This window comes from Somniosus microcephalus, chromosome 4, assembly GCF_052327205.1.
Source record: "Somniosus microcephalus isolate GS21.2 chromosome 4, FLI_Smic_1.0, whole genome shotgun sequence".
NCBI classification, from domain to species: domain Eukaryota; kingdom Metazoa; phylum Chordata; class Chondrichthyes; order Squaliformes; family Somniosidae; genus Somniosus; species Somniosus microcephalus.
The window spans coordinates 35,843,777-35,870,849 of record NC_140990.1 but is presented as its reverse complement, the minus strand read 5'-3'; the positions used below and the strand labels follow the sequence as shown (position 1 = coordinate 35,870,849).

Here is a 27,073-nt window from a genome sequence, read left to right as displayed (position 1 = left end):
GGCTTTTAACAACGAGTAGACGCGTGTCGAAATAAAACATTCCCAAACGTAGCTTTGTCTTTTAAACTGTTTACTATAACACCTTACAAACAGATGTACAGTCTCGGGAGCCGCAAGCCTACATTTCGTTGTACTGCACTTGTGCACTAACAATGACAATAAAAGTTGATTTGATTTGATTTGATTTGACCGAGTAATTACAGGCCAGTCAGCCTAACCTCGGTGGTGGGTAAATTGTTGGAAATAAATTCTGAGGGACAGTATTAATCATCATTTGTCATTTAGAGAGACATGGATTAATCAAGGACAGTCAGCATGGATTTGTTGAGGGAAGGTGGTGTCTGACTAACTTGATTGAATTTTTTGAGGAGGTAACAAGGAGGGTCGGTGAAGGTAGTGCGCTTGATGTAGTCTACATGGATTTTAGCAAGACTTTTGACAAGGTCCCACATGGCAGACTGGTCAGAAAAGTAAAAGCCCATGGGATCCAAGGGAACGTTGGATCCAAAATTGGCTCAGTGGCAGGAAGCAAAGGGTAATGGTCGAAGGGTGGTTTTGTGACTGGAAACTGTTTCCAGTGGGGCAGTGGGGTTCCGCAGGGCTCAGTACTAGGTCCCTTGCTTTTTGTGGTATATATCAATGACTTAGACTTCAATGTAGGAGGCATAACTAAGAAGTTGGCAGATGATACAAAATTGGCCATATGGTTGATAGTAAGGAAGAAAGCTGTAGACTGCAGGAAGATATCAATGGACTGGTCAGGTGGGCAGAAAAGTGGCAAATGGAATTGAATCCGGAGAATTGTGAGGTAATGCATTTGGGTAGGGCTAACAAGGCAAGGGAATACACATTAAATGGTAGGATACTGAGAAGTGTAGAGGAACAGAGGGACCTTGGAGTGCATGTCCACAGATCCCTGAAAGTAGCAGGACAGGTAGATAAGGTGGTTAAGGCGGCATTCGGAATACTTTCCTTTATTAGCCGAGGCATAGAATACAAGAGCAGGGAGGTTATGCTTGAACTGTATAAAACACTAGTTAGGCCACAGCTGGAATACTGTGTGCAGTTCTGGTCACCACATTACAGGAAAGATGTGATTGCACTAGAGAGGGTATGGAAAAGATTTACGAGGATGTTGCCGGGAGTAGAGAATATTAGCTATGAGGAAAGGTTGGATAGGCTGAGGTTGTTTTCTCTAAGAGAGGAGGCTGAGGGGAGATTTAATTGAGGTGTATAAAAATATGAGGGACCTAGATTGAGTGGATAGGAAGGATCTATTTCCCTTAGCAGAAGGGTCAATAACCAGGGGACAAACATTTAAAGTGATTGGTAGAAGGATTAGAGGGGAGTTGAGAAATATTTGGGTGGTGGGAGTCTGCAACTCACTGCCTGAAAGGGTGGTAGAGGCAGAAACCCTCATTGCATTTAAAAAAGTACTTGGATATGCACTTGAAGTGCCGTAACCTACAGGGCTACAGACCAAGAGCTGGAAAGTGGCATTAGGCTGGATAGCTCTTTTCGGCCTTGACAGACACGATGGGCTGAAAGGTCTCCTGTGCCGTAAACTTGCGTGATTCTATGACATCAATCTCCTCCTGCCTGATATAAACTGACCCTCCAGTTACTGACACCAATCTCCTCCTGTCTGATATAAACCATCCCCACAGTCACTGACACCAATCTCCTCCTGTCTGATATAAACCAACCCCACAGTCACTGACACCAATCGCCTCATGTCTGATATAAACCAACACCACAGTCACTGACACCAATCTCCTCCTGTCTGATATAAACCAGCCCCACAGTCACTGACACCAATCTCCCCCTGTCTGATATAAATCAACCCACAGGCCCAGAAAGATTAAACTCAGCCCAGTACTTGGACCTGATTTCTCTCCATTCCGTCCCAAGGGGATTGCTGTACCAGACGGGAGGGGCAACACTTGGGGACTCGCGATTCTCCACCAATTCCCATTCCCCTTCTTTCTGGTGGATAATGGAGGTGTCACTGTGTGTAATGTGCAAGTCAGTAAGAATTGTCAACGAGGATTAATCAGCACTTTCTAATTGGAGATGTTAATCAATGGAAACTTTCAGACACTGAATTGTAGATTTTGTACCAAAGATTAATTTAGGATTGAAGTAAAAGTTAATTTTATTGCAAACTAATTTCTGGTGAGAGTCCCTGAATTATGGGGAAAGATCACAGACAGCGGTTCTTAACGGAACACTGCAGCCCCGAGAATACAATCAGCTATATATGCAGAATGCTAATAACCCCTATAACTGGGCTGGAGTTTAACATCAGCAGAAACAAACTCCAACAGTCAGAATAAACATGGTTCAGTCCTGGATGTGATTAACAGCAGCAATAACAGCAGAATCCAACCTCTGCAGTCACTTGTGAACTCGCTGGTGTTTCAGCAGTGTGGATAACTGAGCGAATCCCCTCCCACACTCTGAGCAGGTGAACGGCCTCTCTCCAGTGTGAACTCGCTGGTGTGTCCGCAGTATGGATGACTTACTGAATCCCTTCCCACACACGGAGCAGGTGAACGGTCTCTCCCCTGTATGAACTCGCTGGTGTGCCAGAAGGCCAGATAACTGAGTGAATCCCTTCCCACATAGGGAGCAGGTGAACGGCCTCTCCCCAGTGTGACCTTGCTGGTGTCTCAGCAGGTTAGATGACTGAGTGAATCCTTTCCCACACATGGGGCAGGTGAACGGCCTCTCCCCGGTGTGAACTCGCTGGTGTTTCTGCAGGCTGGATAACTGTGTGAATCTCTTAACACACATGGAGCAGGTGAACGGCCTCTCTGCAGTGTGAACTCGCTGGTGTGCCAGCAGGCCAGATAACTGACTGAATCCCTTCTCACACTTGGAGCAGGTGAACGGCCTCTCCCCGGTGTGAATGCGTCGATGAGTTTCCAGCCGGGATGGATAATTGAATCCCTTCCCACAGTCCCAACATTTCCACGGTTTCTCACTGGTGCGGGTGTCCTTGTGTTCCTCCAGGTTGGACGATCAGTTGAAGCCTCGTCCACACACACAACACGTGTACGGTTTCTCCCTGCTGTGAATGGTGTGATGTTTTTTCAGGCTGTGCAGTTAAAACATTTCTCCTTCCACATTCAAATGCAGATGATATACAGGTCCTGCTGTATTGAGTGACTGTCAGATCTTGATGTGATGTTTGGTTTGAGTTTCCCGTGTGCAAATCCTCCTCTTCTAATATCCTGTAAAAGGAGTTTACAAAAGTACAGGATAGAAATTCAGAACAGACAATTCTAGTTTCTATGGAACATTTTTTCCTCTCTTGTTCCCAAAAGCTGTAAATCCCCATCCCACACACTCTCCCTCCTCCCTGCGCTGAAATCCAAACCCATGACACTATCTCCAATATTTTTCTCCTCCCCTGAAGGTGCTGACCCTGGCTGGGTTCAGTTCCACACTCAATGGTTCCCCTCCCTCTCCTCCACTGAAGGTGCTGATTCTGGTTGGGTTCAGTTCTACACTCACTGGTTCCCCTCCCTCTCCTCCCCTGAAGGTGCTGACTCTGGCTGGGTTCAGTTCTACACTCACTGGTTCCCCTCTCTCTCCTCCCCTGAAGGTGCTGACTCTGGCTGGGTTCAATTCTACACTCACTGGTTCCTCTCCCTCTCCTCCCCTGAAGGTGCGGACTCTGGCTGGGTTCAATTCTACACTCACTGGTTCCCCTCTCTCTCCTCCCCTGAAGGTGCGGACTCTGGCTGGGTTCAGTTCTACACTCACTGCTTCCCCTCCCTCTCCTCCCCTGAAGGTGCTGACTCTGGCTGGGTTCAGTTCTACACTCACTGCTTCCCCTCCCTCTCCTCCCCTGAAGGTGCTGACTCTGGCTGGGTTCAGTTCTACACTCACTGCTTCCCCTCCCTCTCCTCCCCTGAAGGTGCTGACCCTGGCTGGGTTCAGTTCTACACTTGTACAAAAGTAAAATACTGAGGCTGCTGGAAATCTGAAATAAAACAGAAAATGCTGGACTCAGGCAGCATCCACGGAGAAATAAGAGTTAACATTTCAGTTCAATGACATTTCATCAGAACTGGAAATATTTAGAGATGTAACAGGTTTTAAGCAAATGCGGAGGCAGGGAAAGGGGGGAGGGGAAGGCCTGTGATAGGATGGATGGCAAGAGTGATGAAATGACAAAGGAATGATGCTGCAAAGCAAAAGGAAATAGTAACAGGGCAAGTAAAGAAACAAAAGATTGCACTAAAGGAGGTGTAAATTGAATAGCAGAATCACCAACAGCTGCCGTACTAAACAATGGGAGCAGTGGTTATGATCTGAAATTGTTGAACTCAGGGTTGTGTCTGGAAGGCTGTAAAGTGCCTCATCGAAAGATGACATGCTGTTCCTCAAGCTTCCATTGAGCTTCATTAGAACAGTGTAGGAGGCCAAGGACAGAGAGGTCAGAGTGGGAGTGGTCCGGAGAATTAAAATGACGAGAGACTGGAAACTCGGGGTCACGCTTGCGACTGAACGGAGGTGTCTCACAAAGCGATCACCCAATCTGCGTTTGGTCTCTCCAATGTAGAGGAGCAGTGAATACAGGATACTAAATTGAAAGGAGTACAAGTAAATCGCTGTTTCACCTGGAAGGAGTGTTTGGGACCCGGGACGGTGGGAAGGGAGGAGGTGAAAGGGCAGGTGTTGCATCTCCTATTGTAATGTGGGAAATGTGGCAACCAATTTGTGCACAGCAAGCTCCCACAAACAGCAATGTGATAATGACCAGATAATCTATTTTAGTGATGTTGATTGGGGAATATATATTGTCCAGGACACCGGGGTAACGCTCCTGCTCTTCTTCGAAATAGTGCCATGGGATCGTTTACATCCACCTGAGAGGATAGACGGGGCCTCGGTTTAACGTCTCATCCGAAAGACGGCACCTCTGACAGTGCAGCACTCCCAGCACTGCACTGGAGTGCCAGCCTGGATTTTTGTGCTCAAGTCTCTGGAGTGGGACTTGAACAGTTCTGAGTACATGGAGCCTAAATCTGGGGCCCTTCCGTTACAATCCTGTGGATGTAAACTGTAACCCCGGCACTTACCAGTGCCTTCAGGAGAGACAGTGGGAAACCCGCTGTGTGCAGAGTGAGAATAAAATCAATGAGTCAATACTTCTCTCCTGGTCACTGGAACCCTGAAGCCCCGCCCACTCGGTTCCTTTGCTAAGATGGCCGCGCATGCGCGGTGCTATTTGCTGAATCATGATGGCGGCGCACAAACCTCCCGGTTTCTCTTACAAAGATGGCGGCCGTTAACCTGGGCTTGTTTTCAGGAAAAAGCCCGGTACCTGCAAACGCGGGAGCTGCAGGTTATTATTGGGGGCTTGCGGCCTACCCGAACTGTTGATGAAGCCTTTCCCCTCCACCCGCCAGCTCCATTACTACCCCGCGCCTCGCCGCCTCGTACCCGCTGCAAAATCGCGCTCCCAACATCAGCCCGCCTGCAGCCTCTGCCCGTCTCCCGTACACCGCACTGCGCATGCTCCAAACACGGCCCGGTAGCGCGCCTGCGCACTGGGCTCCTGTAGTGTGGGTGCGGCACAATCCCCACCGCGGGGTATAGTGGGTAAAAGTCCAGCTTAGTGACTTGAACATGATTTACTGTGATTGTATTGAGGACTGAACCATGTTCATTCTAGCTGTTATGGTTTGTTTCTGATGATCTTAATAACCCCTATAATTGGCTGGAGATTAATATTCTTTAGAAATATTTAAAATAAATACTTGTTATAAACGCAGTGTGTCGAATGTTTGATTTTTCCATGATAAGATGAGACTAATTGATGTTCTGTTACCGACTTTTCCATTTTTCGGCCTTTTCTTACTCTAGATTATTTCAGTTCTCATCTCGTTCGCCTTCTACCAGATCAAACCCCAAGCTTGCTCCATTTGTGTACATGGCTTGTGGGTGTCATAGACTGAACTGTAATGTCTCACTGTACACTCATTTGAAGCTCCTTTGAACCACCCCTTTATAGAACTGTATCATTTATCACTTTTGGAACCGATTTAGCAAAAATCCTGCACACGTATTGCATATGACAGCTTTTGAATTGTTCTGATCTTTGTAATTGTCATTGCTGATTTTGATGGTCTCGTTGATTTAATCTCTTATTACTAACATACCTTGCACTATTTATTTAATCGAGATAATTGTTTCAAATACTTCCTTTATTAGGTCTCCATTGATCTCTGTCCATAATCCTTGGTTAGGGGCTGGGGTAAGAGTGTAGGTTTAGGGATTAGTGGTTGGGGCTCATGGTTATTGGTTAGGATTGGGGTTAATGGTTGGGGCCTATTAGGGACAACGAAGGTGATATATGCTTAGAGGCGCAGGGCAAGGCGAGAATACTCAATGATGCTCCCTGCTCAGTCACCATTCCGCTTTTATTTACAGATGCTCCCTGCTCAGTCACCATTCCTTTTATTTACAGACGCTCCCTGCTCAGTCACCATTCCTTTTATTTACAGACGCTCCCTGCTCAGTCACCATTCCTTTTATTTACAGACACTCCCTGTTCAGTCAACATTCCTTTTATTTACAGACACTCCCTGCTCAGTCACCATTCTTCTTTTATTTACACACGCTCCCTGCTCAGTCACCATTCCTTTTATTTACAGACGCTCCCTGCTCAGTTACCATTCCTTTTATTTACAGACACTCCCTGCTCAGTCACCATTCTTCTTTTATTTACAGACGGTCCCTGCTCAGTCACCATTCCTTTTATTTACAGACGCTCCCTGCTCAGTTCCCATTCCTCTTTTATTTACAGACGCTCCCTGCTCAGTCACCATTCCTCTTTTATTTACAGACACTCCCTGCTCAGTCACCATTCTTCTTTTATTTACAGACGCTCCCTGCTCAGTCACCATTCCTCTATTATTTACCGACGCTCCCTGCTCAGTCACCATTCCTCATTTATTTACAGACGCTCCCTGCTCAGTCTCCATTCCTCTTTTATTTACAGATGCTCCCTGCTCAGTTACCATTCCTCTTTTATTTACAGACACTCCCTTGTCAGTCACCGTTTCTCTTTTATTTACAGACGCTCCCTGCTCAGTTACCATTCTTCTTTTATTTACAGACGCTCCCTGCTCAGTCACCATTCCTCTTTAATTTACAGACGCTCCCTGCTCAGTCACCGTTCTTCTTTTATTTACAGACACTCCCTGCTCAGTCACCATTCCTCTTTTATTTACAGACACTCCCTGCTCAGTCACCATTCCTTTTATTCACAGACGCTCCCTGCTCAGTCACCATTCCTCTTTTATTTACAGACGCTCCCTGCTCAGTCACCGTTCCTCTTTTATTTACAGACGCTCCCTGCTCAGTCACCATTCCTGTTTTATTTACAGATGCTCCCTGCTCAGTCACTATTCCTTTTATTTACAGACGCTCCCTGCTCAGTCACCATTCCTCTTTTATTTACAGACGGTCCCTGACAGAATCTGATGCTGACGATGCGCATGCGCGGTGGCCACTTCTTCGGACAGAGCGAAACCGGGAAGCGGCGGGCGGATAATGTTGTGTGTTTTAATAATGGGGCCTGGGGCTGCACTCGGGATGTGAGCAGCCCACGTCCCCCTGGGGTTCATGAACCCGCTCCCTGAGCTCGGGGTGTGAGCGGCCCGCCGCCCCCGGGCTTCATGAACCAGCTCCCTGAGCTCGGGGTGTGAGCGGCCCGCGTCCCCCCCCGGGGTTCATGAACCCGCTCCCTGAGCTCGGGGTGTGAACGTCCCACGTCCCCCCGGGGTTCATGAACCCGCTCCCTGAGCTCGGGGTGTGAGCGGCCTGCGTCCCCCCGGGGTTCATGAACCCGCTCCCTGAGCTCGGGGTGTGAGCGTCCCGCGTCCCCCCGGGGTTCATGAACCCGCTCCCTGAGCTTGGGGTGTGAGCGGCCCGTGTCCCCCCGGAGTTCATGAACCCGCTCCCTGAGCTCGGGGTGTGAGCGTCCCGCGTCCCCCCGGGGTTCATGAACCCGCTCCCTGAGCTCAGGGTGTGAGCATCCCGCGTCCACCCGGGGTTCATGAACCCGCTCCCTGAGCTCGGGGTGTGTGTGCGTCCCGCCTCCCCCCGGGGTTCATGAACCCGCTCCCTGAGCTCGGGGTGTGAGCGGCCCGCGTCCCCCCGGGGTTGATGAACCCGCTCCCGGAGCTCGGGGTGTGAGCGGCCCGCGTCCCCCCGGGGTTCATGAACCCGCTCCCTGAGCTCGGGGTGTGAGCGGCCCGCGCCCCCCCGGGGTTGATGAATCCGCTCCCTGAGCTCGGGGTGTGAGTGTCCCGCGTCCCCCCGGGGTTCATGAACCCGCTCCCTGAGCTCGGGGTGTGAGCGGCCCGCGTCCCCCCGGGGTTCATGAACCCGCTCCCTGAGCTCGGGGTGTGAGCGGCCCGCGTCCCCCCGGGGTTCATGAACCCGCTCCCTGAGCTCGGGGTGTGAGCGGCCCGCGTCCCCCCGGGGTTCATGAACCCGCTCCCTGAGCTCGGGGTGTGAGTGTCCCGCGTCCCCCCGGGGTTCATGAACCCGCTCCCTGAGCTCGGGGTGTGAGCGGCCCGCGTCCCCCCGGGGTTCATGAACCCGCTCCCTGAGCTCGGGGTGTGAGCGGCCCGCGTCCCCCCGGGGTTCATGAACCCGCTCCCTGAGCTCGGGGCGTGAGCGGCCCGCGTCCCCCCGGGGTTCATGAACCCGCTCCCTGAGCTCGGGGTGTGAGCGGCCCGCCTCCCACCGGGGTTCATGAACCCGCTCCCTGAGCTCGGGGTGTGAGCGGCCCGCGTCCCCCCGGGGTTCATGGACCCGCTCCTTGAGCTCGGGGTGTGAGCGGCCCGTGTCCCCCCGGGGTTCATCACCTGCTCCCTGAGCTCGGGGTGTGAGCGGCCCGCGTCCCCCCGGGGTTCATGAAGCCGCTCCCTGAGCTCGGGGTGTGAGCGGCCCGCGTCCCCCCGGGGTTCATGAATCCGCTCCCTGACCTCTCACCTGATGTGTCAGCGGCTGCTGCCAAGGGCCGCGCATGCTCAGCTCACACTGCCCGCGTGATTGACGGGAGCTCCGGACCAATAGGAAGAGCGGGGCGGGGCTGGAGGACCGAGCGGGCGGCGGGTCGTCCAACCAATCGGAGTGTGTGAGGGGCGGGGTTTGCGCTATCCAGTGGGCGGGGCTCAGCCCGGAGCTCCCTCATTGGCTGAAACTCTGCATCATTTTCAAACCTGATTTCTCTCAAACTCCCGGAGAAAACTGGACCTTTCTGTTGTGGCTTTAAACAGATGAAACCCTGTGGTGTGGAGCAAACATCGCAACATTTGGTAGTGAAATGGATTCATTCAGGACAGACAGCAGGGATTATTTCAGGAAATAACTGCAGTTGTTGTTTCTCTTTGAACTCTTCCCGTGGAGAACAGTGTGAAATAGTGGAAGGATTCTCTGGCTGTTTAACGCTCCTTCCATGGCCGTTACCATTCTGATACCAGCTGATAGGCTGGTTAGTCCTTAACCGGGAGTTTTATGAGCTCCCACAACTCATACAATGGGGGTGGGCACCCACACCCACCAGACACGCCTGTCCGACCCGATACCAACCCAGAATGAGCTGGAGATCCGTCTCCACTCGCCAGGACAGTCTGCAGCGTGGCTCGAACTTTACACACTCCTGACTCAGAGGCGGGAATGTGAACGGTCATTGTTTATTACTGCAAGTGTCACCTAACTGACTGACTCTCTTCCTTTGTATATCCACCTAATTTTCCATATCAGGCCTTGATTCTGTCTTCCACAGCTCAATGTTGGCACGTACATCATCTAACGCCCTCCTTCCCCCTGACAGTGCGGAACTGCAGCTGCTGCAGAAACCACATCCTTCTCGACACTCTCCCAATGTCGGCCTGATCCTCTCAGACTCAACTCATTCCCATCTTTCTCCAGTATTTTCATTACCCTGAAATTAATTGCATCAGTTTATTATTAATTGTGCTTTATGAATCTAATCCAGCTTCTCCAATGTTTATTCTCATTCAGTTTGCATTGTGGTCAATCATAGACTGTCACATCTGCTTCTGTTTCCACCTTAACTTCCTGTTCCCTCTGGTTTATGGAGAATGTGCTTTCTGTGGTCAGAATTCAGTTACTCAGTGTCGAGCTGCATGTATTCTCTCAGACTAACTTGGTTGTGCCCCTGGTGCCTGTGCTAGCCATTCAGTCACTGTTTAATGCTCAACCTATGTAGAAGCACTTTTATTTTCCAACAGGTGCTGTGCTCAGTTTTACACAACACACCTCAGGATGATATATTGGCCTTGGAGCTGATCCAGCACAGATTCACCAGGGCTGAACGGGTTAAATGATGAGGACAGGTTGCAGAGCCTTAGATTGCATTCCCTTGAGTTTAAGATGACGGGTGATCGAAGTGAGGTGTTTGAAATGATTAAACGGTTTCAATGGAGTAGATACAAAGAAACTATTTCCTCTGGTGGGGAAATCCAGAACAAGATGATGAATCCTCTTGGGGGAACAAAATAAACTAGAATTGTCTGTTCTGAATTTCTATCCTGGCCTCTCAGTGATGGCTTTTGTAAACTCCTTTTACAGGCTGCGAGAAGGGCAGCATTTACAGACGGCAAACTCAAACCAAATATCACATCAAGATCTAACAGAGTCACTCCATTCATCAGGACCCGAATATCATCAGCCTGTGAATGTGGAAGGGGAAATGTTTGTCTGTGGGAAAAGATTTCAAACATCAGTGTGACTGGAAAAGCACCGAGACACACACACCCGAGTGAGAGTGTTCCAGTGCACTGACTGTGGAAAGAGCTTTAACCAGTTACACAGCCTGAAAAAACATCGCACCGTTCACAGTGAGAAGAAACCGTACACGTGTTCTGTGTGTGGACGAGGCTTCAACTGATCGTCCAACCTGGAGAGACACAAGGACACCCGCACCACGGAGAAACCGTGGAAATGTGGGGACTGTGGAAGGGATTCAATTACCTATCACAGCTGGAAATTCATAGGCGCAATCACACCAGGGAGAGGCCATGTGTGGGAAGGGCTTCACTCGTTCACCCTACCTCATTGAACACCAACTTGTTCACACTGATGAGAGACATTTTAAATGTTTTTTTTAATTCATTCGTGGGGTCTGGGCGTCGCTGGCAAGGCCAGCATTTATTGCCCATCCCTAGTTGCCCTTGAGAAGGTGGTGGTGAGCCGCCTTCTTGAACCGCTACAGTCCGTGTGGTGAAGTTTCTCCCACAGTGCTGTTAGGGAGGGAGTTCCAGGATTCTGACCCAGCGACGATGAAGGATCGGCGATATACTTCTAAGTCAGGATGGTGTGTGACTTGGAGGGGAACTTGGAGGTGGTGGTGTTCCCCTGCGCCTGCTGCCCTTCTAGGTGGAAGAGGTCGCGGGTTTCGGGGGTGCTGCCGAAGAAGCCTTGGCGAGTTGCTGCAGTGCATCTTGTAGATGGTACACACTGCAGCCACAGTACGCCGGTGGTGGAGGGAGTGAATGTATAAGGTGGTGGATGGGGTGCCAATCAAGTGGGCTGCTTTATCCTGGATGATGTCGAGCTGCTCGAGTGTTGTTGGAGCTGCACTCATCCAGGCAAGTGGAGATTATTCCATCACACTCCTCACTTGTGCCTTGTAGATGGTGGAAAGGCTTTGGGGAGTCAGGAGGTGAGACACTCGCCGCAGAATACCCAGCCGCTGACCTGCTCTTCTTGCCACAGTATTTATGTGGCTGGTCCAGTGAAGTTTCTGGTGACCCCCAGGATGTTGATGGTGGGGGATTCGGCAATGGTAATGCCATTGAATGTCATGGGGAGGTGGTTAGACTCTCGCTTGTTGGAGATAGTCATTGCCTGGCACTTCTGTGGCGCGAATGTTACCTGCCACTTATCAGCCCAAGCCTAAACATCGTCCAGGTTCTGACTGTGAGAAGAGCTTTAAAAGCACTAATGGTCTGCTGCAGCACCAACGCAATCACACTGGTTAGAGGCTGGTCACCCGCACTCAGTGTGGAAGGAGATTCATTGATTTATCCACCCTGTTGAAACACCAGTGACTTCACAATGAGGAGAATCCTCACACCGGCACTCAATGTGGAAAGAGACTCACTCAGTCATCCAGCCACTGAGACACCAGCAAGTTCACACTGGGGAGTGGCTGTTCACCTGCACCGTGTGGGGGACAGAATTCACTGAGCCCTCCAGCCTGCTGAGACACCAGCAAGTTCACACTGGAGAGAGCCTGTTCACCTGCTCCATGTGGGGGACAGGATTCACTGAGCGCTCCAACTTGGTGAGACACCAGCAAGTTCACACTGGGGAGAAGATGGTCACCTGCTCCGTGTGGGGGACAGGATTCACTGAGCGATCCAACCTGCTGAGACACCAGCAAGTTTACACTGGGGAGGGGTGGTTCACCTGCACTGTGTGGGGGACAGAATTCACTGAGCCCTCCAGCCTGCTGGGACACCAGCAAGTTCACACTGGGGAGAGGCTGTTCACCTGCTCCGTGTGGGGGACAGGGTTCACTGAGCCCTCCAGCCTGCTGAGACACCAGCAAGTTCACACTGGGGAGAGGCTGTTCACCTGCTCTGTGCGGGGGACAGAATTCACTGAACTCTCCAGCCTGCTGAGACACCAGCAAGTTCACACTGGGGAGAGGCTGTTCACCTGCTCCATGTGGGGGACAGGATTCACTGAGCGCTACAACTTGGTGAGACACCAGCAAGTTCACACTGGGGAGAAGATGGTCACCTGCTCCGTGTGGGGGACAGGATTCACTGAGCGAGCCAACCTGCTGAGACACCAGCAAGTTTACACTGGGGAGAGGCTGTTCACCTGCACCATGTGGGGGAAAGGATTCACTGAGCGCTGCAGCCTGCTGAGACACCAGCAAGTTCACACTGGGGCGAGGCTGTTCACCTGCTCCGTGTGGGGGACAGGATTCACTGAACTCTCCAGCCTGCTGAGACACCAGCAAGTTCACCTGCTCCGTGTGGGGGACAGGATTCACTGAGCCCTCCAGCCTGCTGAGACACCAGCAAGTTCACACTGGGGAGAGACTGTTCACCTGCACCGTGTGGGGGAAAGGATTCACTGAACGCTCCAGCCTGCTGAGACACCAGCAAGTTCACACTGGGGAGAGGCTGTTCACCTGCTCCGTGTGGGGGACAGGATTCACTGAGCCCTCCAGCCTGCTGAGACACCAGCAAGTTCACACTGGGGAGAGGCTGTTCACCTGCTCCGTGTGGGGGACAGGATTCACTGAGCCCTCCAGCCTGCTGAGACACCAAAAGTTTTACAAGTAAATGGCAGAGAGGTTGGATTCTGCTGTTGTTGCTGCTGTTAATCACATTGAAGACTGCAGTGTTCATTCTGACAGTTGGGGTTTGTTTCTGCTGATGTTAATAACTGGGCTGGAGGTTAATATTCTGGATATATGTCAAATAAATTAACTATGTTTGAAACACACGGTGGGTCAAGTCCTTGATTTTTCCAAGCTAATTGGCGACTAATTGATGTCCTTTTACAAACTGTTCCATTTTGGGCCTTTTCTCCCGTCTTACTCAAGATTATTTCAGTTGTTATTACCTTCAGTTACAGTTCCAGCTCCCAATACCTTCCGGAGTGCCTGTCCTAGCCTTGGTATCCAGGGAAGGCATCAGTAACATGCCCGGGATCACTAAACACAAAGCCCAGTCTGTTAATCACTTTCCCCAGCCCCAAACTGTAACATCATAGCCATATCACCCTAACCCAAACCATTAGTGGAAGTCATCCACTTTGCACCTAAAAAGGATAGAACAAAGTACTTTCTAAATGATGAAAAGCACCGGTAGGAGAGGGCAGGGCACAGTGGGGCAATAAAACCCAAGGCAGGTTTATGAACACGGGTTGCGGCCTTAGGCCCGAATAACAGCCCACAAGGCCGGTGTGATTCCATTAGGGTGGCTAATCCTGGGCCTTCTCCTCAGGGAGCAACCCTGGTTACCGAAGGAACTGACCGCCACCTTCGTAGAGGAAGATGGGAAGAGTTCAGTGAGCAGTAGGGCACATTTGCCGCCATCTTGGTACAGGAACAGAGGGTAGGCGGGGCTTCAGGGTCCCAGTGACCAGGAGAGACAATCATTGACTCATTGATTTTATTCTCACTCTGCGCACAGAGGGTTTCTCTCTATTTTCTCCCCTCCTCTCCTGAAGGTGCCGACTCGCCCTGGGGTTACAATTCCACAGTTTCCGCCCAATCTCAAGGACCAGTAAAGGGGCCACTCTTCACTAGTGAGCCCGGACAGTGAGTGTTAGCTGGATATTTGACCGCAGAAGCGTCACACATTGGTTGAGGAGGAGATCAAACTCAACTGTTAGGGCCGACCACCAGCAATTGTGTGCCATCTTCTTTTCTAAAGATTTCTTAGCTTCTCTAAAAGCTGCTTTTGCCTCCCTCAATTGATATTTGTCTCTATTCTCCTGTAAACTGAATTAATCTTGATCTGAACTGGGTTAAATGTAAGACAGTTCAGGGAGTCAGACATCATTTTCCCCTAGACCTACGCTGGCCGGTAAAACCCCAGACGGTTCCTCAGTAAGGATTCCTCTGGTCCCTCAGCATATATTTGTCAGGAAACATAAGAACATAAGAACATAAGAAATAGGAGCAGGAGTAGGCCAATCGGCCCCTCGAGCCTGCTACGCCATTCAATAAGATCATGGCTGATCTGATCCTAACCGCCAATCTACTATCACAGAACCATCTCCTGAATCTAACAGAATTAGACACACGAAATAGGAGCAGGATCAGGCTACACGGCCCCTGGGCCCGCTCCGCTACCCACAGGGCCATGACCGATCCGAACCTAGACTCATGTCCAAATTCCTGCCCGCTCCCCATAACCCTTTATTCCCTTTACTTCTAGGAAACTGTCTATTTCTGTTTTAAATTTATGTAATGATGTAGCTTCTACAGCTTTTTGGGGCAGCATATTCCATGGACCTACCACCCTCTGAGTGAAGTAGTTCCTCCTCATCTCAGTTTTGAAAGAGCAGCCCCTTATTCTAAGACTATGCCCCCTAGTTCTAGTTTCACCCATCATCGGGAACATCCTCCCCGCATCCACCCGATCCAACCCCTTCACAATCTTATATGTTTCAATAAGATCGCCTCTCATTCTTCTGAACTCCAATGAGTAGAATCCCAATCTACTCAACCTCTCCTCATATGTCCATCCCCTCATCCCCGGGATTAACCGAGTGAACCTTCTTTGTACTGACTCGAGAGCAAGTATGTCTTTTCTTAAGTATGGACACCAAAACTGTATGCAGTATTCCAGGTGGGGTCTCACCAATACCTTATACAACTGAAGCAATACCTCCCTATTTTTATATTCTATCCCCCTAGCAATGAAAGCCAACATTCCATTGGCCTTCTTAATCACTTGCTGCACCTGCATACTAACCTTTTGAGTTTCGTGCACCAGGACCCCCAGATCCCTTTGTACTTCAGTACTTTCCAGTTTCTTGCCATTAAGATAATAACTTGCTCTACGATTTTTCCTGTCAAAGTGCATAACCTCACACTTTCCAGTATTGTATTTCATCTGCCAAATCTCTGCCCACTTACTTAGCCTGTCTATGTCCCCTTGCAGGTTTTTTATGTCCTCCTCACTCGCTACTGAAGCCCAGCTTTCTTACCGTCCACTCCTGGAGGCCCCACTCCCTGAGCCTACAACCTTCAGCAGGGTCAGTGGTTGAGTTCCACAGTGGGAGTGATCTCAGAGTAACTGTTGGGATTGCATCCCCGTGGATGTTCCAGGTTGTGTATTTTTAGTTATCCTGGTGTCTAACACACATATCAATAAAACAGGGAATTCCTGGAAACACTCTGCAGGTCCTTTATCTGGAGATCAAATGTCTGTTGTATAATTGTACCAGCAGTTAACAGGCTCCTGTGAACTCCTCCGTCTGCTATTTTAATGCAGACTTTAACCAATTTATTTTAAACGGGTTTAATTTAAATGGGTTAACGCCTGCCTTAAAATGATAGACTCAGGACAGTCAGAAAAAACACGTTAAATCTTCACAGAATAATTACCACCGTCATTTTCTTACTATAATCTCAAACCTGCCGTTCCACTTTCAGTCAGGAACAGATCGCAGTTTGACACCAATCTCTGATTTGACAGCACGTTTCCAGCATTCACCGTTGTTCTTCCCGACTCTAAACACAGTTGTAAAGGAACCTTCTGTTCTGTGCCTAGGAGCTCTGAACCATGGCAGAGAGTGGCTGGGACACATTTCTCACACGCCTCGAGATTAATCCGCACGGCGACTTTGCCGTCAGTGAAGAGAGACGCGAAAGACCAAAGTGCCGTTTGCCCCTCTCAGTGTGGCCCTGAAGGACTGTGTCCAGGCTGAAGTTCTGTTCCCGCTATACGATCCTCCCCCAGATTGTCCTTTCTTAGCTCCAGCCAGGTGATGCTAAACACCCAGATGGGAAAGACAAAAATCTACAACAATGTGTTTAAAACAAAGCTGATTTATTTGGCATCTATCCAGAATATTAAACTCCAACTCAGTTATAGGGTTATTAACATCAGCAGAAACAAATCCCAACTGTCAGAATGAGCATGGATCAGTCCTGGATGTGATTAACAGCAGCAATAACAGCAGAATCCAACCTCTGTAGTCACTTGAGAACTCGCTGGTGTGTCAGAGAGTGGGATGACCGAGTGAATCCCTTCCCACACATGGAGCAGGTGAACAGCCTCTCCGCAGTGTGAGTATGTTTGTGTTTCAGCAGGTTGGATGAATCAGTGAATCCTTTCCCACACACGTAGCAGGTGAATGTTCAGAGTGAACTTGCTGGTGTCTCAGAAGATCAGATGATTGTGTGAATCCCTTCCCACACATGGAGCAGGTGAATGGTCTCTCACCAGTGTGAACTCGCTGGTGTCTCAGCAGATCATTTTTGCTTTTAAATTTCTTCTCACAGTCAGAACATGTAAAAGGCCTCATATCAGTGTGAACTCGCTGGTGTCTCAGTAGGCGGGATGACTGAGTGAATCCCTTCTCGCACACAGGGCAGGTGAATGGCCTCTCCCCAGTGTGAACTCGTTGGTGTATCAGCAGGTAGGATAACTGAGTGAATCCCTTCCCACAGACGGAGCAGGTGAACGGCCTCTCCCCGGTGTGAACTCGCTGGTGCGTCAGTAGGTGGGAGGAAAGGGAGAATCCCTTCCCACACTCAGAGCAGGTGAACGGCCTCTCCTCTGAGTGATTATGCTGGTGTGTCAACAGATCATTTCTACTTTTAAAGCTCTTCTCACAGTCAGAACATTTAAAAGGTCGCTTATCAGTGTGAACAAGTTGATGTGTAGTGAGGTGGGATGAACGAGTGAATCCCTTCCCACATACGGAGCAGGTGAACGGCCTCTCCCCAGTGTGAGTGCGCTGGTGTATAGTGAGTTCAGATGATCGCCTGAACCCAGTCCCGCAGTGAGAGCAGCTGAACGGTCTCTCCCCGGTGTGAACACGTTGATGGCACGTCAGTTCCCCAGAACTTTTACAGCACTTCCCACAGTCCGGGCATTTAAAAGGTCTCTCGTCAGTGTGAACTTGACCGTGCTTCAGCAGATTGGATGAATTAGTGAATCCCTTCCCACACTTGGAGCAGGTGAACGGCCTCTCCCCAGAGTGACTGCGCTGGTGTGTCAGCAGATCCTTTTTGCTTTTAAATCTCTTCCCACAGTCAGAACATGCAAAAGGTCTCATATCAGTGTGAACTCGCTGGTGTGTCAGCAGGTGGGATGACTGCGTGAATCCCTTATCACACACGGAGCAGGTGAACGGTCTCTCCCCAGTGTGAACTCGCTGGTGTGTCAGTAGGTGGGATGACTGTGTGAATCCTTTTCCACACACAGAGCAGGTGAACGGCCTCTCCCCAGTGTGAACTCGCTGGTGTGTCAGCAGGTGGGATGATCTCTTGAACCTCTTCCCGCAGTGAGAGCAGCTGAACAGTTTGTAACCGGTGTGAATGTGCTGGTGTTCCATCAGTGCCTCAGGGTGCTTAAAGATCTTCTCACAAACGGATCATTTGAACTCGCTCTTGTCAGTGTGAACTCGCTGGTGTCTCAGCAGGGCAGATGACTGAGTGAATCCCTTCCCACACACTGACCAGGTGAACAGCCTCTCCCCGGTGTGAATTCACCGATTAATTTCCAGTTCAAACAGGTAACTGAATAGTGCTTCTTGCTTCGATGTTCAAAGTCCGATTATATTCAGGTCCCGATAAATCGAGTGACTCAGTCAGATCTTGATGTGCTGTTTGGTTTGAGCTTTCTGTCTGCAAATCCTTCCCTTCCCTGTACCCTGTAAAATGAATTTAAAACAAGAAAAAGGGAGCGTGAGAGAAAATCCAGAAAAAAACAGGGACAGATGGTGAAATTGAGCTTAATGAATCTGGTCATTTGTGGGGCCGGCACTAGAAAAAAAGTGACTATGAAAGCTGCCAGATTGTTGTAAAAACCGACCTGGTTCTTTAATGTCCTTCAGGGACGGGAACCCGCCACCCGGTCTGGGCCGACACAAGACTCTGGCCTTTATGGGAGGAAAGAGAGACAAGCCGGCTCTGGATTGGCTTCTCCTCCATCTCCACTCCAGCTCAAACTGAAGCAACAAAAAGACCTACACAGGCGGCCAGGGAGCGACTTCCGCATCCAGCGCCCGCCCTGATGCAAGCCGGCTCTGGATTGGCGGCTCTGCTGTGTCGATCCAGTTGTGGTTTCTCCTGTCTAGGGGAGGCGTTGCACCCTGGGTTTCCTGGTGCCGGGCCCGGCCGCTCTGATTCGGGGCCTGAGACGCGCACTCGGTGTTGCTGAGGCCGCGCTCGCCCCCGCTCAGTGTCCTGGAGCCGCACCGCGCATGCTCCGCGCAGGAAGGCGGTCTCCGGGGACCAGCCCTTCCCGCGCCTGCGCGCTGCGCCCCTGCTGATGGAGATAGGCCGTATTCACCCGCGTGAGGCACTCTGGGTAAGAGCATCGGCCATGTTCAGTATTGTGTTTCCCTGGAGTTCCGGTTCTGAGTTTCGGACACTTCAGTGCCAAGTGGACCAGGTGTTTAAAGCTCATTCATTGCCCTCGTTCCATGTCGCCGTTTCTTAAAGGTACAGAGATTGATTTCTCTCATTGTGCATCTGTTTGTGATATTTAGAGAAAGAAAGACTTGCATTCATATAGAGCCTTTCATGACCAGCGGACATCCCAAAGCGCTTTACAGCCAATGAAGTACTTTTTGAAGTGTCGCCACTGTTGCAATGTAGGAAACGCGGCACCCAGTTTATGCACAGCAAGCTCCCACAAACAGCAATGTGATAATGACCAGATCATCTGTTTCTGTGATGTTGATTGAGGGATAAATATTGGCCAGGACAACGGGGATAACTCCCCTGCTCTTCTTCGAAACAGTGCCCTGGGATCTTTTATACCCACCTGAAAGAGCAGACGGGACCTCGGTTTAACATCTCATCTGAAAGGCAGCACCTCCGACAGTGTAGCACTCCCTCAGTACTGCACTGGAGTGTCAGCCTACATTTTTGAGCTCAAGTCTCTGGAGCAGGGACTTGAACCTACAAGCCCTTACTGACTCAAAGGTGAGGGTGCTACCAACTGAGCCCACGGCCTGACACAAAGACCTCTCTACACCTATAGTAGTTAAAGTAACATCCTTCCTGTTAGTAGTGAGCCACATTCTGTACTGGGGGGGACTGCTTTCTATATTGGTGGCTTCAGCTTTTAAAATTCTCATCGTCCTGCTGTACAACCCTCCGAGACCCCTGCACTCCTCCAACTCTGGCCTCTTGTGCAACCCCCACTTCCTTTGCTCCACCATTGGCAGCCATTCCTACAGTTGCTGAGGCCCTAAGATCTTTGACCAAGCTTTTAGGCACCAGTTCTGAGGTCTCCTTCTTTGGCTTGGTGTCAATTTTTGACTGACTCCGCTCTTGTGAAGCACCTTGGAACATTTTACTGTGTTAAAGGCGCTATGTAAATGCAAGTTGTTGATGCTCTGCTATGTTAGACTCGAATTTTCAGAGCAAAACCAGATGGATACGGCACTGCTGACAAAGTTAAAGTTTATTAGAAAACGGCCGGGAGGCCTTGTGCACAAAGGGAGAGTAGTTAGCTTCCTCAAGCTCGCACCTAACTCTCAAAGGAAAAGCAGCAATACAAGCATGTTTATACCTTTCAATAGACAATGCCCACCGGTTATGAAATGTGGGCGTACACGTACAAACAGCGTCAATACAGTTACTCTCTATTGGTTGACGTGGTTAGTCACTCAATTGTCGGGGCCCACCTTGAGGCATCCTGTGACACTAAACATCCCACATTAGTTGTAGTTACCCTTATCAGTAAGCGCATAGTCTTCAGACATTGAGACTCCACAAAGTAGCTTCAAGCAAGGCCGCAACTGGGCTTATCACCCCCTGGTGCTACTGTGCTAGCCTTGGAGATGCATGGTTACTTCATTAATCTCCCGAGAAAAGCTTGTTGGGATAAACAATGTCAGCTCAGGCTTTGAGCAAACATTCCAAAGGGAGATAAGGGGTAGATTTTCCCGAACCTGTCGGGAAGAAGGCAGGACTTCCCCTTTCGGGTTTTTGACCCACCTACTTCGACGTCCGGCCAATCCACGCGATTTTCCCTTGATTGACCTTGTTGAGCCTGCCCAGCAGGCTCAGCAGGCCAATTAAGGGCCACCCGGCAACAGGTGACGTCACAGACTGCAATTTCATCTGTCAAGAGTTCTTGACAGATGAAATATCAGTGTCTCACAGCTGTTTGAAGCTGTGAAACACTGACACTCTGAATTCTGACATGAGTCCTTCTGCACAGACTCAGTTAGAACTCTCACCGGCACTCAAAGCTGAAGGCTGTCACTTTTGACAGATCGCAGCCGTTCAGCTTTAAGTGCTGGCTGAGTGATGCGCTCCCGACAGCTACAGGAAGAAAGGCTGTTAAGGTAAGTACAGGTAAGTAAAAGTTCTTTACACACTTTAGACACACCAAACACACTTACCTTTACACTCATGCACCCATCACTCACCTAAGTGCCGACATCGCGACCCCTCCAACTCCTTCAACCCGACGGCCCACCTGCTCTAACCTGGCGTGGTTTGGAGCCGTCGGGAAAACCACTCAAAACCCCTCAAAATAGGGATTAGGCTAGAAACTGCCTGTTAACTACCTGTTAACTACCTGTTAACAGGCAGTTAATTGGCACTAATCCCTTCCCGCCTGGTTTTGGCGGGTCCCAGTGCGGGGCGGGTACCCGCCACCCCTGAAACTTACGTGGGGCGGGGTTTTGGGAAGGATGGTGTCGGGATCCCCAAATTCAGGATTTCCCCCCCCCCCGACATGCCTAAAACCCCGCCTGATGGCTCCAAGAAAATCTAGCCCAAGGTGTTTGAAGCAAGGATTGTCTTGGAAATGGCCAATTCCTTTTAGTGTTCATCTTGGTGGCCACAACTTGTTGTGGGATTTTAAAGACTTCTCTTATAGATGTTTAATAGCCCAACTCTACAGTAGGAGCCAGTGTCTGAAGGTTTGTAACTTCAAAGGACATGTGTCTCCCCTAACTATCGAGCAAGCAAATCACAAAGCCACATACTCTGTGGTTATTAGCCCTTATCTCTTAAAAGGACAACTATGTTGAACACTGCTTCTGTGAAGCTGATAACAACATTCCGAAATGTTTGGAGATACGTGGGGTGGCGACCAGCAGTCTGGTCAGCTATTCTACAGTACCAGTTTAAATAGTTAATATGATGGTCAAGCAACCCATCATGCTTTGCAGCTATCTAGATGCTACATGTATGCTTTAATACATATATATCTCAATAATATAAAGCTAATCATCCTTTAAATATGATTTCTAGTAATACAGCCTAATGGTTAATGTATTAGAGACTGGAGGATTCAGGCTTCAGTTCACAGGCCTATTTTTGCAATCCAACAGTTACTATAGGTCTCAACTTTGCCTGACAGAATCAGCCAAGGATGGTGGTTGTGATGCTCCCCATGGTCGAAATGCTGGCAGCTCACTGTATGGGCTAACAAGCTCAGAATTACCACTTGGCAAAGTACTGGAGGGCAGACAGTGACTGGGGCCGAACCCAACCATCACACACATTCAGTATAGGCTCACAGCTCAGAATTACCACTTGGTGAGGTACTGGAGGGCAGACAGTGACTGGGGGCGAACCCCACCATCACGCAGCACCTTCAGTATAGGCTCACAGCTCAGAATTACCATTTGATGAGGTACTGGAGGGCAGACAGTGACTGGGGCCGAACCCCACCATCACACAGCACCTTCAGTATAGGCTCACAGCTCAGAATTACCATTTGATGAGGTACTGGAGGGCAGACAGTGACTGGGGCCGAACCCCACCATCACACAGCACCTTCAGTATAGGCTCACAGCTCAGAATTACCACTTGGTGAGGTACTGGAGGGCAGACAGTGACTGGGGCCGAACCCCACCATCACACAGCACCTTCAGTATAGGCTCACAGCTCAGAATTACCACTTGGTGAGGTACTGGAGGGCAAACAGTGACAGGGGCCGAACCCCACCATCACACAGCACCTTCAGGAGAGAAAGGGAGAAAATTCAGAGGTTGCGATGAATCTGGATTTCAAACAGTGAGGATGTGATGAAGTGGGAGAGTGTGTGGGACAGGGGAGAGTGTGTGGGACGGGGGAGAGTGTGTGGAACGGGGGAGAGTGTGTGGGACGGGGGAGAGTGTGTGGGACGGGGGAGAGTGTGTGGGACGGGGGAGAGTGTGTGGGACGGGGGAGAGTGTGTGGGACGGGGGAGAGTGTGTGGGACGGGGGAGAGTGTGTGGGACGGGGGAGAGTGTGTGGGACGGGGGAGGGTGTGTGGGACTGGGGAGGGTGTGTGGGATGGGGGAGGGTGTGTGGGACGGGGGAGGGTGTGTGGGACGGGGGAGGGTGTGTGGGACGGGGGAGGGTGTGTGGGACGGGGGAGGATGTGTGGGACGGGGGAGGGTGTGTGGGACGGGGGAGGGTGTGTGGGACGGGGGAGGGTGTGTGGGACGGGGGAGGGTGTGTGGGACGGGGAGAGTGTGTGGGACGGGGGAGAGTGTGTGGGACGGGGAAGAGTGTGAGGGACGGGGGAGAATGTGCGGGACGGGGGAGAGTGTGCGGGACGGGGGAGAGTGTGCGGGACGGGGGAGAGCGTGCGGGACGGGGGAGAGCGCGCGGGACGGGCGAGAGCGCGCGGGACGGGGGAGAGCGTGTGGGACGGGGGAGAGCGCGTGGGACGGGGGAGAGTGTGTGGGACGGGGGAGGGTGTGTGGGACGGGGGAGAGTGTGTGGGACAGGGGAGAGTGTGTGGGACGGGGAGTGTGTGGGACGGGGGAGAGTGTGTGGGACGGGGGAGCGTGCGTGGGACGGGGAGAGTGCGTGGGACGGGGGAGGGTGCGTGGGACGGGGGAGGGTGCGTGGGACGGGGGAGAGTGTGAGGGACGGGGGTGAGTGTGTGGGACGGGGGAGAGTGTGTGGGACGGGGGAGAGTGTGTGGGACAGGCGGAGAGTGTGTGGGACGGGGGTGAGTGTGCGGGACGGGGGAGAGTGTGTGGGACGGGGGAGAGTGTGTGGGACAGGCGGAGAGTGTGTGGGACGGGGGAGAGTGTGTGGGATGGGGGAGAGTGTGTTGGACGGGGGAGAGTGTGTGAGACGGGGGAGAGTGTGTGGGACGGGGGAGAGTGTGTGGGACGGGGGAGAGTGTGTGGGACGGGGGAGGGTGTGTGGGACGGGGGAGAGTGTGTGGGACGGGGGAGGGTGTGTGGGACGGGGGAGGGTGTGTGGGACGGGGGAAGAGTGTGTGGGACGGGGGAGAGTGTGTGGGACGGGGGAGAGTGTGTGGGACGGGGGAGAGTGTGTGGGACGGGGGAGGGTGAGTGGGACGGGGGAGAGTGTGTGGGACGGGGGAGAGTGTGTGGGACGGGGGAGAGTGTGTGGGACGGGGGAGGGTGTGTGGGACGGGGGAGGGTGAGTGGGACGGGGGAAGAGTGTGAGGGACGGGGGAAGAGTGTGCGGGACGGGGGAAGAGTGTGCGGGACGGGGGAGAGTGTGCGGGACGGGGGAGAGTGTGCGGGACGGGGGAGAGTGTGCGGGACGGGGGAGAGTGTGCGGGACGGGGGAGAGTGTGCGGGACGGGGGGAGTGTGTGGGACGGGGGGAGTGTGTGGGACGGGGGAGTGTGTGTGGGATGGGGAGAGTGTGTGGGACGGGGGAGAGTGTGTGGGACGGGGGAGAGTGTGTGGGACGGGGGGAGTGTGTGGGACGGGGGAGAGTGTGTGGGACGGGGGGAGTGTGTGGGACGGGGGAGAGTGTGTGGGACGGGGGAGAGTGTGTGGGACGGGGAGAGTGTGTGGGACGGGGGAGAGTGTGTGGGACGGGGGAGAGTGTGTGGGACGGGGGGAGTGTGTGGGACGGGGGGAGTGTGTGGGACGGGGGAGTGTGTGTGGGATGGGGGAGAGTGTGTGGGACGGGGGAGAGTGTGTGGGACGGGGGGAGTGTGTGGGACGGGGGAGAGTGTGTGGGACGGGGGAGAGTGTGTGGGACGGGGGAGAGTGTGTGGGACGGGGGAGGGTGTGTGGGACGGGGGAGAGTGTGTGGGACGGGGGAGAGTGTGTGGGACGGGGGAGAGTGTGTGGGACGGGGGAGAGTGTGTGGGACGGGGGAGAGTGTGTGGGACGGGGGAGGGTGTGTGGGACGGGGGAGAGTGTGTGGGACGGGGGAGAGTGTGTGGGACGGGGGAGAGTGTGTGGGACGGGGGAGAGTGTGTGGGACGGGGGAGAGTGTGTGGGACGGGGGGAGTGTGTGGGACGGGGGAGAGTGTGTGGGACGGGGGAGAGTGTGTGGGACGGGGGGAGTGTGTGGGACGGGGGAGAGTGTGTGGGATGGGGGAGAGTGTGTGGGACGGGGGAGGGTGTGTGGGACGGTGGATTTACAGCTTAGGAGGGGCAAGAGAGGAAAGAATGTTCCCGAGAAACTAGAACTGTCTGTTGAGAATTTCTATCCTGTACTTCCAGAGCTGAGATTTGTAAGTTATGAGGACAGGTTGCACAGACTGGGCTTGTATTCCCTTGAATATAGAAGATTACGGGGTGATCTAATTGAGGTGTTTAAGATGATTAAAGGAGTTGAGAGGGTAGACAGAGAGAAACTATTTCCTCTGGTGGGGGAGTCCCCAACAAGGGGGCATAACCTTGATTTAGACCCAGGCCATTCAGGAGTGATGTCAGGAAGCACAACTTCACACCAATGCTGAGAGGCTGTTTCCCCTGGCTGGAGGGTCTAGGACCAGGGGTCACAGTCTCAGGATAAGGGGTCGGCAATTTAGGACTGAGATGAGGCATGTGACTCTTTGGAATTCTCTACCCAGAGGGCTGTGGGAGCTCAGTCATTGAGAATATTCTAGACTGAGATCAACTTTGGACACTAAAGGAATCGTGGGATATGGGGATAGGGCGGGAAAGAGCAGGCTCCAGGGGCCCTATAGCCGACTCCTGCTCCTATTTCTTATATTCGTAAAGGGTAGCGGAAATCTGGAATTCTCTCCCCCAAAACACCGCTGAGGTTGGGAACCAATTGAAAATTTCAAAACTGTGTGTGTGAGATTTTTGTTAAGCGAGGATAGTAAGGGTTACAGAATGTGTGGAAGATGGGAAGATGGAGTTAGGATACAGATCAGCCATGATCACATTGAATGGTGGAAAAGGTTCGAGAGGCTGAATGACCTACTGCTGTTCCTATGTTCCTACTTACTGTGATGACTTTTGTAAACAGCTTTTACTGGGAATTAGATGGGGACGATACACAGACGGGATTAAACCTGGACCCCTCCTGTTACTTTGACTCAGTCGCACTGGGCGGTGCCTTTACCAACTGAGCCATTGGGAGGAGGGTCCAGTGACCCTGCTGGAAAACGCACGTGTGGGGCCTCAGGTGAGGACAGTGGAACAGCCTGTCGACACTCACTGTTGAGGTTCACACATGTAGACTGGGCACATGGGTCACATATTGGAGGGGAACCAGTGAGTGTAGAACTGAACCCAGCCAGAGGCAGCACCTTCAGGGTAGGAGTGAGGGGAAGCAGTGAGTGTAGACCTGAACCCAGCCAGAATCAGCACCTTCAGGGGAGGAGAGGGGAACCAGTGAGTGTAGAACTGAACCCAGCCAGAGTCAGCACCTTCAGGGGAGGAGAGGGGAACCAGTGAGTGTAGAACTGAACCCAGCCAGAGTCAGCACCTTCAGGGGAGGAGAGGGAGGGGAACCAGTGAGTGTAGAACTGAACCCAGCAAGAGTCAGCACCTTCAGGGGAGGAGACGGAGGGGACCCAGTGAGTGCAGAACGGAACCCAGCCAGAGTCAGCAACTTCAGGGAAGGAGAAGGAGGGGAACCAATGAGTGTAGAACTGAACCCAGCCAGAGGCAGCACCTTCAGGGTAGGAGGGAGGGGAAGCAGTGAGTGTAGACCTGAACCCAGCAAGAGTCAGCACCTTCAGGGGAGGAGAGGGAGGGGAACCAGTGAGTGTAGAACTCAACCCAGCCAGAGTCAGTATCTTCAGGGAAGGAGAAGGAGGGGAACCAATGAGTGTAGAACTGAACCCAGCCAGATTCAGCACCTTCAGGGGAGGAGAGGGGAACCAGTGAGTGTAGAACTGAACCCAGCCAGAGTCAGCACCTTCAGGGGAGGAGAGGGAGGGGAACCAGTGAGTGTAGAACTGAACCCAGCAAGAGTCAGCACCTTCAGGGGAGGAGAGGGAGGGGAAGCAGTGAGTGTAGAACTGAACCCAGCCAGAGTCAGCATCTTCAGGGGAGGGAGAGGGAGGGGAACCAGTGAGTGTAGAACTGAACCCAGCCAGAGTCAGCAACTTCAGGGGAGGAGACGGAGGGGATGCAGTGAGTGCAGAACGGAACCCAGCCAGAGTCAGCAC

The 27,073-nt window shown here is 51.9% G+C and overlaps 3 protein-coding genes across 5 annotated transcripts in view; 1 reads left to right on the top strand and 2 right to left on the bottom strand.

The window, feature by feature from the left end:
* LOC147118619 (uncharacterized) overlaps positions 1-27,073 on the top strand; it is a 78,688-nt gene that overhangs the window by 34,812 nt on the left and 16,803 nt on the right. The gene's annotated exons all lie outside the window — the stretch shown is intronic.
* LOC147118622 (uncharacterized) lies at positions 54-5,559 on the bottom strand. 2 transcript variants are annotated; one of them, XM_085984510.1, is made up of 2 exons: positions 5,458-5,559; positions 54-3,236 (listed from the first exon to the last, which is right to left on the bottom strand). In XM_085984510.1, the coding sequence occupies exon 2, from the start codon at positions 2,794-2,796 to the stop codon at positions 2,398-2,400; it is 399 nt and encodes a 132-aa protein (XP_085840636.1). In that variant the 5' UTR covers positions 2,797-3,236; positions 5,458-5,559; the 3' UTR covers positions 54-2,397. The 2 variants fall into 2 exon arrangements, with proteins under 2 accessions (XP_085840636.1, XP_085840637.1); XM_085984511.1 differs by lacking the exon at positions 5,458-5,559 and adding an exon at positions 5,272-5,430.
* LOC147118621 (uncharacterized) lies at positions 16,567-19,020 on the bottom strand. Its single transcript, XM_085984504.1, has 2 exons — positions 18,576-19,020; positions 16,567-18,414 (listed from the first exon to the last, which is right to left on the bottom strand). Exon 2 carries the CDS (start codon positions 18,094-18,096, stop codon positions 16,840-16,842), a length of 1,257 nt encoding a protein of 418 aa, XP_085840630.1. The 5' UTR covers positions 18,097-18,414; positions 18,576-19,020; the 3' UTR covers positions 16,567-16,839.